General features: G+C 41.8%; 1 protein-coding gene across 3 annotated transcripts in view; it reads left to right on the top strand.

Annotated features, from left to right (window-relative positions):
* SCIN (scinderin) overlaps nucleotides 1–13,887 on the top strand; it is a 53,158-nt gene that overhangs the window by 14,671 nt on the left and 24,600 nt on the right. For all 3 annotated transcript variants that reach the window (XM_049798748.1, XM_049798751.1, XM_049798750.1), the window contains exon 4: nucleotides 4,583–4,732. In XM_049798748.1, coding sequence (XP_049654705.1) covers nucleotides 4,583–4,732 — 150 coding nt within the window. The remainder of the gene's footprint in view (nucleotides 1–4,582; nucleotides 4,733–13,887) is intronic.

Below are 13,887 nucleotides of genomic sequence, written 5' to 3'. Positions count from 1 at the left end.
GAAACATTTGTCAGCCTGCCAATTCAAAATAAGGTTAGCAAAACAAGCCTAAAAATAGTGAAGGTGTAGTACAGCTAAGAAATTGTGAAAGCACTGGCTGAGCTAAAGCTAAATACCATATTATGGCCCTAATTGAGCACTTTTTATATAAATATATATATACACAGATATATATGTCTAAAAATAAATACATGAATGATAAAATACAAGCCAAAAGCTCATGGGTCTGTTGGACATGGTTAGATAGCTAGCTGACTATATTTTAGATAAATCTACATCTAAATATTAGACTTGTCAAGAAGTGGCTTTAACTTTTAAAAATCTCTCCTTCTGGCTGTTGTGGTTTAACCCCAGCAGACAACTAAGCACCATGCAGCTGCTCACTCACTGTCCCGTCCCTCCTGCCCCTGCAATGGGATGGGGAGGAGAATCAGGGGAAAAAAAAAAAAAAAGAACTTGTGGGTTGACGTAAGAACAGTTAAATAACTAAAATATAATAATTGTAACTAAAAGGAATATAACCAAAAAAAAAGAGAGAAATAAAACCCAAGACATGTGATGCACAATGCAATTGTTCGCCTCCCACTGACCAATGCCCAGACAGTCCCCAACTAGCAATTGGCCCTGGCCAGCCTTCCCTGCAGTTTATATGCTGGTCATGACATCCCATGGTATGGAATACCCCTTTGGCCAGTTTGGGTCAGGTGCCCTGGCTGTGTCCTGTGCCAACTTCTTGTGCCCCTCCAGCTTTCTCGCTGGCTGGGCATGAGAAGCTGAAAAATCCTTGACTTTAGACTAAACACTACTTAGCAACAACTGAAAACATCAGCGTTATCAATATTCTTCGCATACTGAACTCAAAACAGCACTGTACCAGCTACTGGGAAGACAATTAACTATCCCAGCGGAAACCAGGACACTGGCTTTAAATCATTAAAAACCCAATCTGCCTAGAGATTGAAATGTGCAAGTTACATCTTCTACCATGAGGCCTCAAATTTAGATACATTTAAGAAATAATTGAGAAGGTGATTTCACTTCAGAAGAGAAAATTAACTAAATCTAAGCTCCTAAAAGCTTGTAGCACTGAACGCTTAAGATATTTGTTTCGTGCTCATAGTAAATACAGTAAAATACTATATACCTTGGGACGCTTTCATGGCTTGTGGCTGCTCACTTCCTTCTATTAGATTATACAGTACATGAAGTCTAGCTTTCAGGGTTTTAATAAAGAATGTGGTCTTTATTCTTTAGTGCTGAAAAGAATCAGTCTCGTTTCTCTAGCTTTTAAAATCAATATTTTTTTTTAAATAACCAGGGAAGATGGAGCTTATAGGACTGGTATGGCTCAACCATGTGGACTCCAGATCAAGGATGTTTTCAGATACTTCTTGTTGATTCAAGTTTTTTCATGTGGCAGGAGAAAACCTTACCACACAAGGTTTCTCAAGGTTACAGCTAACATTTCATATTTATTTATTTTAGTTTAGGACAAATGTATTTAGACCACATTATTTTGTGGGAATGTTTCTGTAGTTTAGGAATGTGGACTCCGTAAGGAAAATAATGAAATCTGCAAATCAAAAAATCTGAAATCCCTTACTGTATATTTTTAAAGGTCTTTCCCCTTCCTCAGGCCAATTTGAAGCCTAGAGCTAGTGGACTGTAGGAGAGCTCAGTTAAGTCACTTGCTGACTGAAGGAAAACTGAGGAATATGCTGTGAATGCGGGGTAGCTAGGGTGCACTGTACATCTTAGGAGATGCTAAGAAAAGAAAATGTGAATTCACTGTCTGAGAAGTAGAGCTCTTTGTAATTTGCAGTGACAGTTTAAGTCTCACAGTATCCTTTGTGGTCAGTACTTTAAATACTACTCATTTTGTAGATGAGAATACTTGTTTGAGGTTGCATGGTCAGTTACCAAAAGACCAAGAGAAGGCTGACACGTATAGCTGAAACTGAACTTTTAACCTTTCTGAACAAGTAATCTCCATGAATTGCAGCATACACACTGAGATAAGGCAATAGCTGCCTAACCTCTTCAGCTAATTCTCTGTATATGTCCTCTTCCTTACTGCTTCTATAGACTGCAGGAAATAAAGAATTCTTATTTATTGCTGCTATATCTCCACTGACTCCTGTTTTCGCACGTAATTTCAAATAAGCTTAGTTAGTAGGAGGTAGGCCAAGATGAGAATGAGTAAGTTGTGGTGAAATTTGCAGAAACTAAAGGAGTCTGTGTTTTGGGAAGTCTCCCAAAATCTGGGAGAAGTTGGCTGAAGCAGTGCATGGCTATAATAACTATATTTAGAAAAAAACCTTTTGACTTTCTGTATACTCAAGGCAGTCTTCATTAATTCTTTAGAAAATTCTGTTGCCCCAAGATCTTGTGGAAATGTCGAAAGTGAGATTTAAGATAAGATTCAGACATGAAGCCAAGTATGTCTCCAGATTCTGGATACTTAGTAAGCAGACAGTATTTAAACTGGAACTTGAAAGCAGATTTTTTTTTTCTTGTCTTAATACTACAGTCAAGTTGGTAAAGGCAAGCTGAAAACCTCACAGTTTTCATTGCATAACATCTGCAGGTTGAAAGGGATCCTGTTCTGGGAATCTGTGTAATCCTGACGTAAGCTTAAAACTTCGTCTTTGAAGGATGCTTCCGAAGGGAAGGGAAGGGAACTTGGCTGTGAGATCACTGAGTTTGGGAGGGTTTTTTGTGTCCAAGCTGGTGAAGAGTAAACATAAGAAGTTACTAGTGCTGTTTTGCATGCAGATGGCATCAGTGTTAGCTGTCTTCTAAAAGCTTGCATCTGCTAGTACAGAGAAGCCGTACTTAATATCTCACTTGTCTCAAGGCACCATTTTAAGTACTATTAAATAACAATAGTGGTCAGCAGAAAGAGCTTAAGAAGCTTTTTTTTGAATGAAACAGGTTTTCATCCGAAATCTAAATTTTATACAGTTGTATATAGATCATAAAACTAAGACCTCAGTAGTTTACTCAGTGAGGGTTCTGATTAAATCCTTGTTATTTGCATTGTAGGTGAACACAAACTAGTTCAACCTCTTTTAAAGTTGAAAATGAATGTGTACCTTTATTGCTATACTGTTTGGGCTATTGAATGGAATCATGTGAAGAAGAATCAAATTACTTTCTTCCAGAAGAAAGGCGGGGTGGGGGGGAGCAACCAGCTAAGCTGATTAATTTCCTTTGACTAGGTCCTTCTAGCTCAGCCTCTAGTGGCTCTGCAGCTTATGTTCTGCCTCTGAGTAATTTTCATCAGGACTGAAATCTAAATTCTTTATTCTGAAATGCTTTGCATTCAGGATGAATAATAGGACTTGTCAAAACTGGGGGTCCTTGGTCTGTGGTGTGATTGGATAGGTGACCTGTCTTAGGCTAGTTCTGGTGGTGCTCCTTCCTGAGAGGTGCCTTGGGAACGTGCTCCGTTCTGGTTGAATTGCGCTTTGCCCGTAACGTGCAGAGCATACCCATTCACTACCTGTTCAGCCAGATGAGAGGAAGGCCTGGAAGGCCCCTAAGATGATATCTGGGAGTGGGCTGCTGCCACCAGAGCACTTGCTCATCAACATGAAGAGCTGCTGCTGTGGTGTCTAAGAAGCTCCTTGTAAAGGTGGCAACCACGGTGGGGTGGATTGCCCACGTGGCAGCAACGTAATTCTAGCTGTTGTGTTTCCTGAATGGAGGCATCTTTTATAGATGTGTCTCTTGTCTTTATTTTAGCCAGTTCCTGAGGCAGGAAGGGGGACCAGGTATAAGTCCACTTTCTGCTGGGGAGAAACTTGGTGGTTTAACTGACCGGAAAAACTGTGTATTCCTGATCTGTGAATCTTTAGAAGTCATTTATAAAGACATTTGTGATAACTACAGTTGGAAGGGCTTGCATTAATCTGAGGTTAATAAACTTTTGGGAGCATTGGATCAGCTGTACACTGAGGAAAAATCTTCCAGTGAAGAAGACTTTTTATTGAAAACACCTATGTCATCTGTTTGCATGTGAGCTGGTTTTGTGGTTTGATGCAGCGGGGTACATGACAAATATCATTATACAGCAGAAAGTCACCAAAATAAAAACTGGATTAAAAGATCTAACTTTACCTTTGAGTAGCAGATACAGTCAAGGTTTTCCTTGAGATTTTGAAATTACTTTATTTCTTGCCACAGATGAGAACCAGCACTGCTAAAATAGCATAGAAGAGGACCTGCCAGATATAAAATAAAAACAATTTGCAGTAGCAAATTTAGGAGTTTCAGGTTCTTTAGATAGCTGAAGATATATCTGTATTTGGGATAAAACTCAGTCAAACCAAAACTCTTGACTATTCTGAGGTTGAGCAGTCTCCTAATATGTGGATGCTAAATTACATTACATAAATACCTTGCATATAACAAATATCTAGGTCACTTAGGAAATCTCTTCTGGAAAGTATTTCTGAAAGGTGTAGCTTCACTGATGTTCTGGTGGTTTAGATCCAGTAAGATAATTATTAATATTAATTTCATAATTTTGTTCAGTGTTTAATCTTATTGCTAATATGTGTGCTTTTAACTACTTTAGGAAATCTATCAGTGGTGTGGCTCATCATGCAATAAATATGAGCGTCTGAAGGCTACTCAAGTTGCTGTTGGCATTCGGGACAATGAGCGAAATGGAAGATCTAAATTAATTACTGTGGAAGAAGGGAGTGAACCAGACCAGCTCATAAAGGTACTGTAATATGTATACCAGTTACTGACATAGCTGTGAATAAAACACATTTACACCTCAGGAACTAAATAGGATTGGGCTCAAACTTTATGTTCTTCAAGGACTGCAGGAACTCAGATTTAGGTAGGCCAGTTTATACTTCTTTTTCCTCCTTATCCAAGCGGTATTAAGTTTATTGGGAAGTAAAGTATGAGATAATCAGTCATCTGAGAATGCTTTTTAAAGAACTTAATGTTTCCTTTTTTTAATTAGCCGTAGGGTAACTGAATTAACAGCAGAGCTCGTACCTGAACTGCACCATCTGCTGCTCTGTATGAGGAAAGAGCAGCATCAAGGTGGGACAGCACCAAACAAGAGGAAGTACATAGGATTACTGTGTCTAGGGTGTCAATAAATGTAGCAAATTGCATCGAGATGCATGGGGCCAAGAACACTGCTTGACATCACCACTTCTACTACAAACTCTTATGCACCTAGCCTCTAATAACCCCGGTGAGCCCCTTCCTCATATGTTTAGAAAGTTCAACCACTTTTTCAAAAAACAGAATTCAGATTCCAGAACTGAGGTGATCAAAGTAAAGTGCAAAAAAAAAAAAAAAAAAAAAATTCCTGATTTAAGATCTTGAAAAAATTATTGAGCACCGAATTGTTGGAGGCCACAAACTAATAAAAGCATTGTCACTTGACATTTGCATGCTAAATTAAGCTTTTTCCATCCATCCTCTAAAAAGAAGGAAGAGGGAAGCAGGGTTATACAGCAGTGCTTCAATAAAATTGAAAATGTACAGTTAGAATATTAACTTGTACTTCAGATTAACTTCAGGAAGCAATGCTAATGGCGCATGCAGGTATGCCATTATTTTTGATGGTGCTTATATTCGGTTTTGTCACATGACTATAACTAGTTACTGCCTAAGCAGCAAAACATGCCAGGTACTGAGCCACCAGCCCTTGGCCATGCTAGCTGTGCTGATGGTTTTGGGTGATCTGTCCATCTTCTTGCAAAGACTTTTTGCCTGTCTGTGCGAGTACAGGTGTGGCTGTGCTCAGAAGGAGGGGAGGTGGCACCCAGTCTACCAGAGATTTTTGAAGAAAAAAGAAAAACCCAGTCCTCTATCTGGCTTTTTACTTCCTTGTGCAGACTTCTCGCACCAGCTCTGATGTGGCATGTATTCTACACCTATAACTTTTACGAAGAGAGCACAGGTTGACAGTTAGAGCCCAGACTCCTGCTGCTTATTTGAATCACGGTATTGGGTTGCAGCCCACTGCGGGCCAGGGCGGAGTGGCACTGTGGGAACCTGCTGGCATGGTCCCCTGGCTGCCGCCTGCTGCCAAGCCCATCCCGGGATTACCGCTCGAGGCCCTGCGCAGGGTTTCCGATCCGCTCGCGTGTGAGTTGGGAGCACCCATCAGAACCGCTGCGCTTTGCTCCTCTTGTCCGACTAAGGTGCAGATGCCAAGGCAGACTTCTGTGCCGCCGCAGCAGGGATGTGGGCCCGCTGCAGGGATGGCCGTCAGGAGGCTGGCTGCCTCCTCTCCCGACAGGCTATGAGCGGCAGGGATATGCTGGCCTTGCCCCTGCATCTGTTTGCCAGGCTTTTTCAGCTATGTGCAACTGTTGTTTTGTAGCAACCTTGACACGTGATTAAGAGCAGGAAAAATGCCAAGGTTGCGTTTTGATCCTGTAGTGCGTTGTTATTGCATCAGGGAATGAATCTTCATTTGCTCAGCAGTGTATGAAGAAGTTCGTGCTTTTCCTTTTGGATTGTGAATATAGAGGGAAGAAAAATGGTAGTTCAATACAAGTATGTTCATGGCTTTTATCACCACCACTGTAATGAGCGTGATTTGAACGAGTTTGTTGGCAGCCAGGGCTTAGCTTCTAGCCTGCATCGTGCTGGGTAGCTTTGCTTTTGGAAGTGCTGCTCACGTAGCGGGGTTTGCAGCTTGACTGTCCCAGTCCAAGCTCTGAAATGTGCTGCTAATAAGCCAGGAGGGTAGTTAGCCTCACAAATATATAAAACCTACTAACCCCTATTCCTGCTCAATTTATATCCAGTTCCTGGTGTTCTTCATTTTGATTTCTCCTTGGTCCCACAAAATTGTCTCTAGCTTGCTGTAGCGCTTGCCCAGGTTCACTGCTCTGAAATTACTATTGCGCTTGTTTCTTCCCTCTGCATCAGGAAGGATGGATTTTTGCCATCTCCAGCTTGCTTAGAAAAAGGTTGATTTCTTTTCTAGGGAAAAGAATTATGTACTTTAAATACTCATTTTGTCACCTGGTATGTCACTGAAATCGGAATGAGATTTTCTAAAATTATCTCCTCGGATAAATGTTAGGAATGATTCCCCCTCCCGTGAGCTAGAAATCTGCTTTCCATATCAGTAGCTAAACTTGCCGGTGCAGCTCTGCTAGAAAAGTGTTCACCAGGCAGGGGCTGACATACCCGCCACGAGTACCAATGTGAAGAGCCAGTAGTGACCTTACCCCTGCTCTGTAAGCATGGGGTCGTGACTCCCAGCCAGTACAGCAAGACTGCTGTGCCTACGCCCCACCACAGAGGCAGGACACAGGCTGATTCAACAAACCCTGACAGACTTCTGTCCTGCTACGGGATTAGCAGAGGCAGCAGCATCCGTGCTGGGCTGGTGTTTCCCAGCCCACCCACTTTCCCGCTGGGAGCTGGCGAGCTGTGGGTGAGGTGAACTAGTCTGACAAGGCCAGTTGTCTGCTCCCGACTACCATTTTTAGCAAGGACCTGGGAACAGGTTGGCACTGCTCGAACAATTTGCCCATGGGAGAGAGCTGTCTGGAGCACGCTGTAGGGCTGGATGAATTGCTGTGGCAGGCCAGCATGATGCAGCTTGCTTGCCCTGGGAAAGGATAGCGGGTAGGAGCTGGGTACGTGAGTAGTTTTGACAGCAGCAAGCCCTTTTTTTCATCTGCTGTAGTGACCAAGGGCCACTTGCAAACACACAGTGACTGTCCTGTGTTGTCACTCAGGAAACCCAGTGTGTCTGGAAAGCTCAGACCTGTGGTGAGTGCAGCGGTCATCTCCTAAAGTACTTTAGGAATCACTAGAACTCTTCGACTGCAAAGACGAGACAGAAACTTTCTGTGCAAGTACATCAAAAGTATTTAACCTACCTGGTCTCACCTCGGTGTTTTGCAGTTTAGGTGAGGTACTGACTGGCAGGTTTAGATAAGCAGTGCTGTATAGGGTTGCTGCCTTAGAAAATTTAGAAATAAACTGACCACCTTGGAAAAATGGCTGCTCAGTAACTGTTAACTGGTCCACCAGATGCTAACTGTGCTCCGATTTTCGCAGGTAAACAGCTGAATAGAGTTACTCATTCTGCTGAATGTTAGGCCCGAATGTTCAAATTGTGTTACAGGAAGTTCTTCTTCTGCACAGTGCCAGTCCAAAAATAGGTCTTAGCAATGCTTGAGTCAGTTTGGTCATTCTGGAGAGACCACGTTAGGGTTAGAGCTCACAATGCATCTGTTTTTTTCCTTTAACTGAAAGGAACACTAAGACGTGGTTTCAAAGCTAATGTAGGGCCAAAATCTTTTAGCGTCAGGTGTTAGCCCAGTCAGAAACCCCCTTGGGCCGACTGCACTGACACTGGTTCTTGTCCTCACTGCTTGCAGTGGTAAGCAGAGATCTCACAGCATCACGTTTGTATATCCAAGAGATCACAGAGGTCTGAGAGTGCAGCCATAGTAACAGGTAGCTGTGCTCAGGACAGACAGTTTTCTAACTGTAGTTGGAATCTCGGCTCTAATTCTGAAGAGAGGACAAAACTGGGGAAGCTAGATTTTTAAAATAGTTTCCCATCATCTCATTATTTAACATTATGGGAAACGGTAAGTGGGATGAGTGAATGACTGAGGTACCCTGTTTCCTTTCTCCAGTGAAGTTATTGTCCACTGTTTGGCCTGTCAGTGTGTAAACTCTGCTGCTGTTTTCAGAGTATTGGCAAGTTGGAGAAACAAGGAATCAGAAATGTCTCTATTTGTGAAATTTTCTAGTCAGTCAGCCAGCTGAAGCTGCTTGCAGTAATGCAGGAAACACAGAAATTCAGGGAAAGATAAAAAGCATCCAATCTTCCATGCGTAGCGCACTAACCTTGATCTGGTATCATACCTCTAGAGATGAAGTAGGAGACGAAAAGAAAGTCTTAGTATATTTGTTTTATTATATTTGTGTAATTTGAAATATTAGACACCCTAAAAGATTTTTAGATTAACAGTACTGTTCTGACAACATAGACTCATCTCCTTGTGATACATTTTAAGTATCTCAGGCAGCTGTGACAGTCTGTCTGCAGGGTGTAAGAGCCCATGAAGAAGTAGGATAGACTGAGTTTTAACTAAAGTATTGAGCCTGCATCTGTCCCTTCTGTTTAATCATGAAGTGTTCAGCTAACACTTTTAAGGATGGTTCTGTTTTCTCTGCAGTCAAAACTGATTCTTAGAACTGCTTTTTTGTTCCCCTACAAATTATTCCCTTAAAACTGCAGCTCTTGGTAGCATGTGGTGGCTGCAGTTTTTACTGCTGAGGCTTTTTGCTTTTGCTTCATTTTTTGTGAAGGTGTTTGACGTTCATGGCTGAATCAGTGAAACCTGAGAGACTTGACTGCTGAGGTCTAAACCCACAAGAAAATGAAGGATCATGTTAGTACGTATCTTTGAAATCGCTCTTCTGCCTTTAAACAAAAAACACCATGACTTTCATTTACTCAGCGTTTGCAGTTGTCATGTACCTGGTTTTATTAAGAGTTCTAGTGGCCTTACAACAGATGAGTGCAAACTCACTTCTCATAAAATTCTTGTGTAAATATTCAGCGAGTTTAAATATTAAGCAACAGAGGGAACCTCTTCCTCCTTTCTGATAACACAGCCTTTCTCCTCCCTCCTTTTTCTTTAAAGCTCCTAAGCAATGCTTAATCCTGAGAATTCCTGAATGCCATTGTGTTCAGTGATGATTGTTTTTGCCTACGGTGTGAATAAAAACTATGCACAGATGTATGGGAATTGTTTGATCATATTACAGCCAGTCACACCTTTCTGCATCTATAACTGCAAAGGGACTGGTAGCAAGACACAGTGCTAACTCAGTCATGTGGATAAAATCCCAAGAGCACAGAAAACCCATTGCAAATGCAAGTTACAGAGGCTGCTTCTCTAGAGACCCAAATAATGCAGGCCTCACCACAACGTCAAGCTCCAGTAAACCTTAAATTAGCTGGATAGGTGTCTGTGCGTATGGACAGAAGAGCAGGACCACCACCTCCCTCCTTGTTAAATTCAAGCCCCTAAAAATTATTTGCTACAAAACAAAGATAATTTCCAAGGGCAGCACAGAGCACAGAGAGGTTGCTGGGAAAAACTAAGGCTTGCTGTGACTTGTAACTGGCATAAGTGGGTTTGACAGTGCAAGGGCATGCTTCTGGGAAGGAGCTAAACAGGTTCCTGCAGTCTGGTCCTGTCACAGGGATCATTGGATAAGGCTCAAGGAGCAGCACATGCCCCACCAGTTTGGTACCTGCTGCTTTCCCAGAGCCAGCAAGGGTAGGATCTGCCATCACGACTGTAAAAGCAGAAATTGCTATTGCTGCTGTCATAACATTTGCATTTCTTCTTGTTCCCTTGCTTTTGGTTGTATTATGAGGTCAAGTCATACTAAGGAGAGGTTGTTTTGGTTTGCATACAGAGGAGTGGAGGAACAGTGGGAGTGAGGGTGATACAGGAGGAGGAGGACGGGTAACTTCTTTTGTGGAATACAACTCCAGGTATTTGTTAGGGATTAAACAAATGCCCAATATGAAAAATACTTTAATGAAGTCATATTGGGCCAAATTATCTATGGCTTTGGGAATATGTAAGCCAAGGTAGTATCTTTTATTATCTAAATTGAGACAGTTGGACAAAATGGACAAGCTTCCAGGGAATTTTGTGAAATAAATACTAGAAATGAATTTCAGTCCTAGGGCGGAGGCAGTATTGAACAGTCACGTACAAAGGGAAATGAATGCATTGAGAGAGGTGTGTGGACAATGGAAATTGTACCAGTCCCCATTGCAAAGACTTAGCTACAAAGTCAGACACAAACAGAGAAGTTAATGACATTTTCGTGAGAATGCAAAGACTTAAGAAAACTAATGGGCAGAAAATAGCAGAACTACTAGCTACAGTTACTGCCTGTAGTTGCATTGGCTGCCCAACACACAACTTTCTCAAGCTGTTTTGAAACTATGGGACAACTTACCCATCAGGAAGACAAATATGCTTCTTTACTGGAATGGTTTTGGGTATGTGCAGGTGTCACCAAGAACACCATCTGGGTCTTGCCGTTTGGAACAGTAAGAGTTCGTAGGATAAAAACTTGAAATAGTCCATGGGGAAAAATACTACACATGCTTGTGTGCCTTTCACGGCAACATCTGTCCAGTCTGAGGAGTGGCAGTTTATTAATCATTACACTGTTTAATTAAGATTTATGATGGGCTATGAATGTGGATACAAAGTACAAACCCCTTGCCCTGCAGGGAGCCAGTTACAAGCTGTCAAAACCAGGCATCTTGGGTTTTTTTCTGATTACTGAGTGTACCTCCTTCATTAAGGACAGTCCTTTTTCTCAGTATAAATTTCCATTTAAAGGACTCAATTATGCAACCTGTACTCAGACAAAACACGCATGGCCTGGATTTCAGTACAGCTTAGCTGCTTTGCACCAGCTGAGCATTTGGCCCAGTGCTTTTCCCAAGCCCAGGTAGAAAATCAGCAGGGGTTTTGCCCGAGGACAGCAGAGGCTGGTAAGGAGGACTCTTCAGCAATGTTGTGATAATGTTCTTGAAGCTGCAGTTTTCAATCCTGGCTGCCTGAAGCCAGGTACTTAAATGACAGGGAACTGAATAGGAGCTGCAGGTGGCAAGTACATCTAAAAGTCAGGCTTTTAATTAAGTCTCTAAATACAAATTTCAGTGCCAGCATTAGAAATTTTACTTCAGGAAATGTTCAAGCATATTGTACTGCATGGCATGAAGTAAATCGTTTATGAATAGCTCTAACAATAGATGGTTGAAAACCTTATTTCTTATGCTAGGAAAGATGCTTCTATACTAGGTATTTTAGTGAATTCCTAAAATCATAATGAATTTCTGAAAGTGCTTGCAATTAAATTATAACATGTCTCATTTGTATTCTTGTGGGTGAGAAAACCACTCATCTTTGTTACGTTTTCTTCAGCAGCTGTAGCGCTTGCAGGGCTACCACATTAGTCAATTATAATCTTATAATTACATGTTAGAATATTAATGGGTTTTGTAATGGCTTTTTTCCTTTCTGTGCTAGACGAGCAAGAAATCTATTGATGAAAAACCACATAATTATCAGTTATTAAATGAGCATAATTAAGAAGACAAGGCCAAAGAAAAGAGTTGATAGCAGTTATCTCCACGTGGAGTTGTTAGCAGTTATTTCCATGTACGTTCTAGCAATAGGGGGATTTCATGGAGTAGAACTGAAAGGGCAGAGTTTCCTTGCTGTGTAAAAATCTCAAGAGAGATGCTGTCCCTGGAATACAGCATCTCCCCAAGACAAATGCATCTTGAAAGGATTTTTTTTCTTTTTCTTTTTCTTTTTTTTTTTTCCCTGCAGGTCTGCCTCATCCCAGTCCCTGCGCAGAGCAACTCTCAAGGGATCTCTGCTCAAGGTTGCCTTTGAATTTTCTTAAGTGAAGATTCTGCAGTGCAGGAAGGGCTCAGGGAGGAAACTTTGTAGGGTTTGGGTTTTTTTCAGGGGAGCCTGCTTGTGCAGAGATTGCTGCTCTCTGTCCAGGCCGTATAACACTGGAGTAAAAGTCCTATCACATCTGGGCAAGGGTGAAGAATAGCTGTATAGAAGAAAGTGTTCCATGTGTCATGGGATCAGTTCACTATTTCCACCACCACCGAGTGTGTAATGCTGAAGAAATAATATAATTATTGTATTTACTGCAAAGCAGGTTATTAGGGCCAGGTCTTTTGCGAATATAACTGCCTATGGCTTTGATGCTACCTGGCTTTGCCTGTAAAAATAAGAGGTAGATAAGTTTACGTAAGATGGATTTAAATATTAATCAGTGGTGCAAATTCTAATTTTTAAGAGCTGTAAATCATAGCCCCTTTGAACATACTGTCTCCTTTAAACAAATTTTGAGGAGGTATAGGAACTTAAAACCAGAAATCAATTATGGAGGGCACCTAAACTAGGAGGAGAAAATGATTTTCAAAGAGCTAAGCAGGATATATCTCCTATACAAAGAGATGAAAAACATTCTTGCTCTTTCTCTTTTTCTGTCCTAATAAAAATTTATTTCAACCTTCATCAGGAGGCATTAGAGAAAGTCTTATCAAAAATACTCTCGGGTTTGTTTTCTTAAACATTAGGGTCCAAATCTGTGCTCTGTCTTGGATGACAGAGTTTGGGTATTATACCGGAGAGGATCCCCTGGCATCCTGATCTGTTGGGCTGTATGGGACTGGAAATGCTGAGCTTGTGAATACAGCCAGTGGTGCACTGAGAAGAACATTTCATTGCCCTGAGTACCTCTTTCCACTTTCCCATCTCACGGACTAAGTGCTAAAACACCTTGCTGCAGCTCCCTCTGCTTGCCCTAATGCCGCTATGTTATCATGGCTGCCTGATGCTCCTTCCAGCTGCTATGCATCCCCTGGGAACACTGGTTTTTTAGCAGTGTCACTGCCTGCTGATCACCTGCTGCTGACTCCAGCTCATTACCTGCTGCTTCAAGCTTCAGAGAGTATTTCACAAAACGATAGAATGGTTTAGGTTTGAAGCGACCTTAAAGATCACCTAGTTCCAATGCCCTTGCCATGGGCAGGGACACCTTCCACTGGACCAGGTTGTTCAAAGCCCCATCCAACCTGGCCTTGAACACTTCCAGGGATGGGCATCCACAGCCTCTCTGGGCAACACCTGTTCCAGTGCCTCAGCACCCTGACAGTAGAGAATTTCTTCCTAGTATCTAATCTAAATCTACCCTCTTTCAGTTTAAAGCTATTAACCCTCATCCTGTCATTACATGCCCTTGTAAAAAGTCCCTCTCCGGCTTTCTCGTAGGCCCCCTTTAGGTCCTGGAAGGCTG

The sequence above is a fragment of the Accipiter gentilis genome, chromosome 4, assembly GCF_929443795.1.
Source record: "Accipiter gentilis chromosome 4, bAccGen1.1, whole genome shotgun sequence".
Classification (NCBI taxonomy): Eukaryota; Metazoa; Chordata; class Aves; order Accipitriformes; family Accipitridae; genus Astur; species Astur gentilis.
This window is presented reverse-complemented; position numbering and strand designations above follow the sequence as displayed.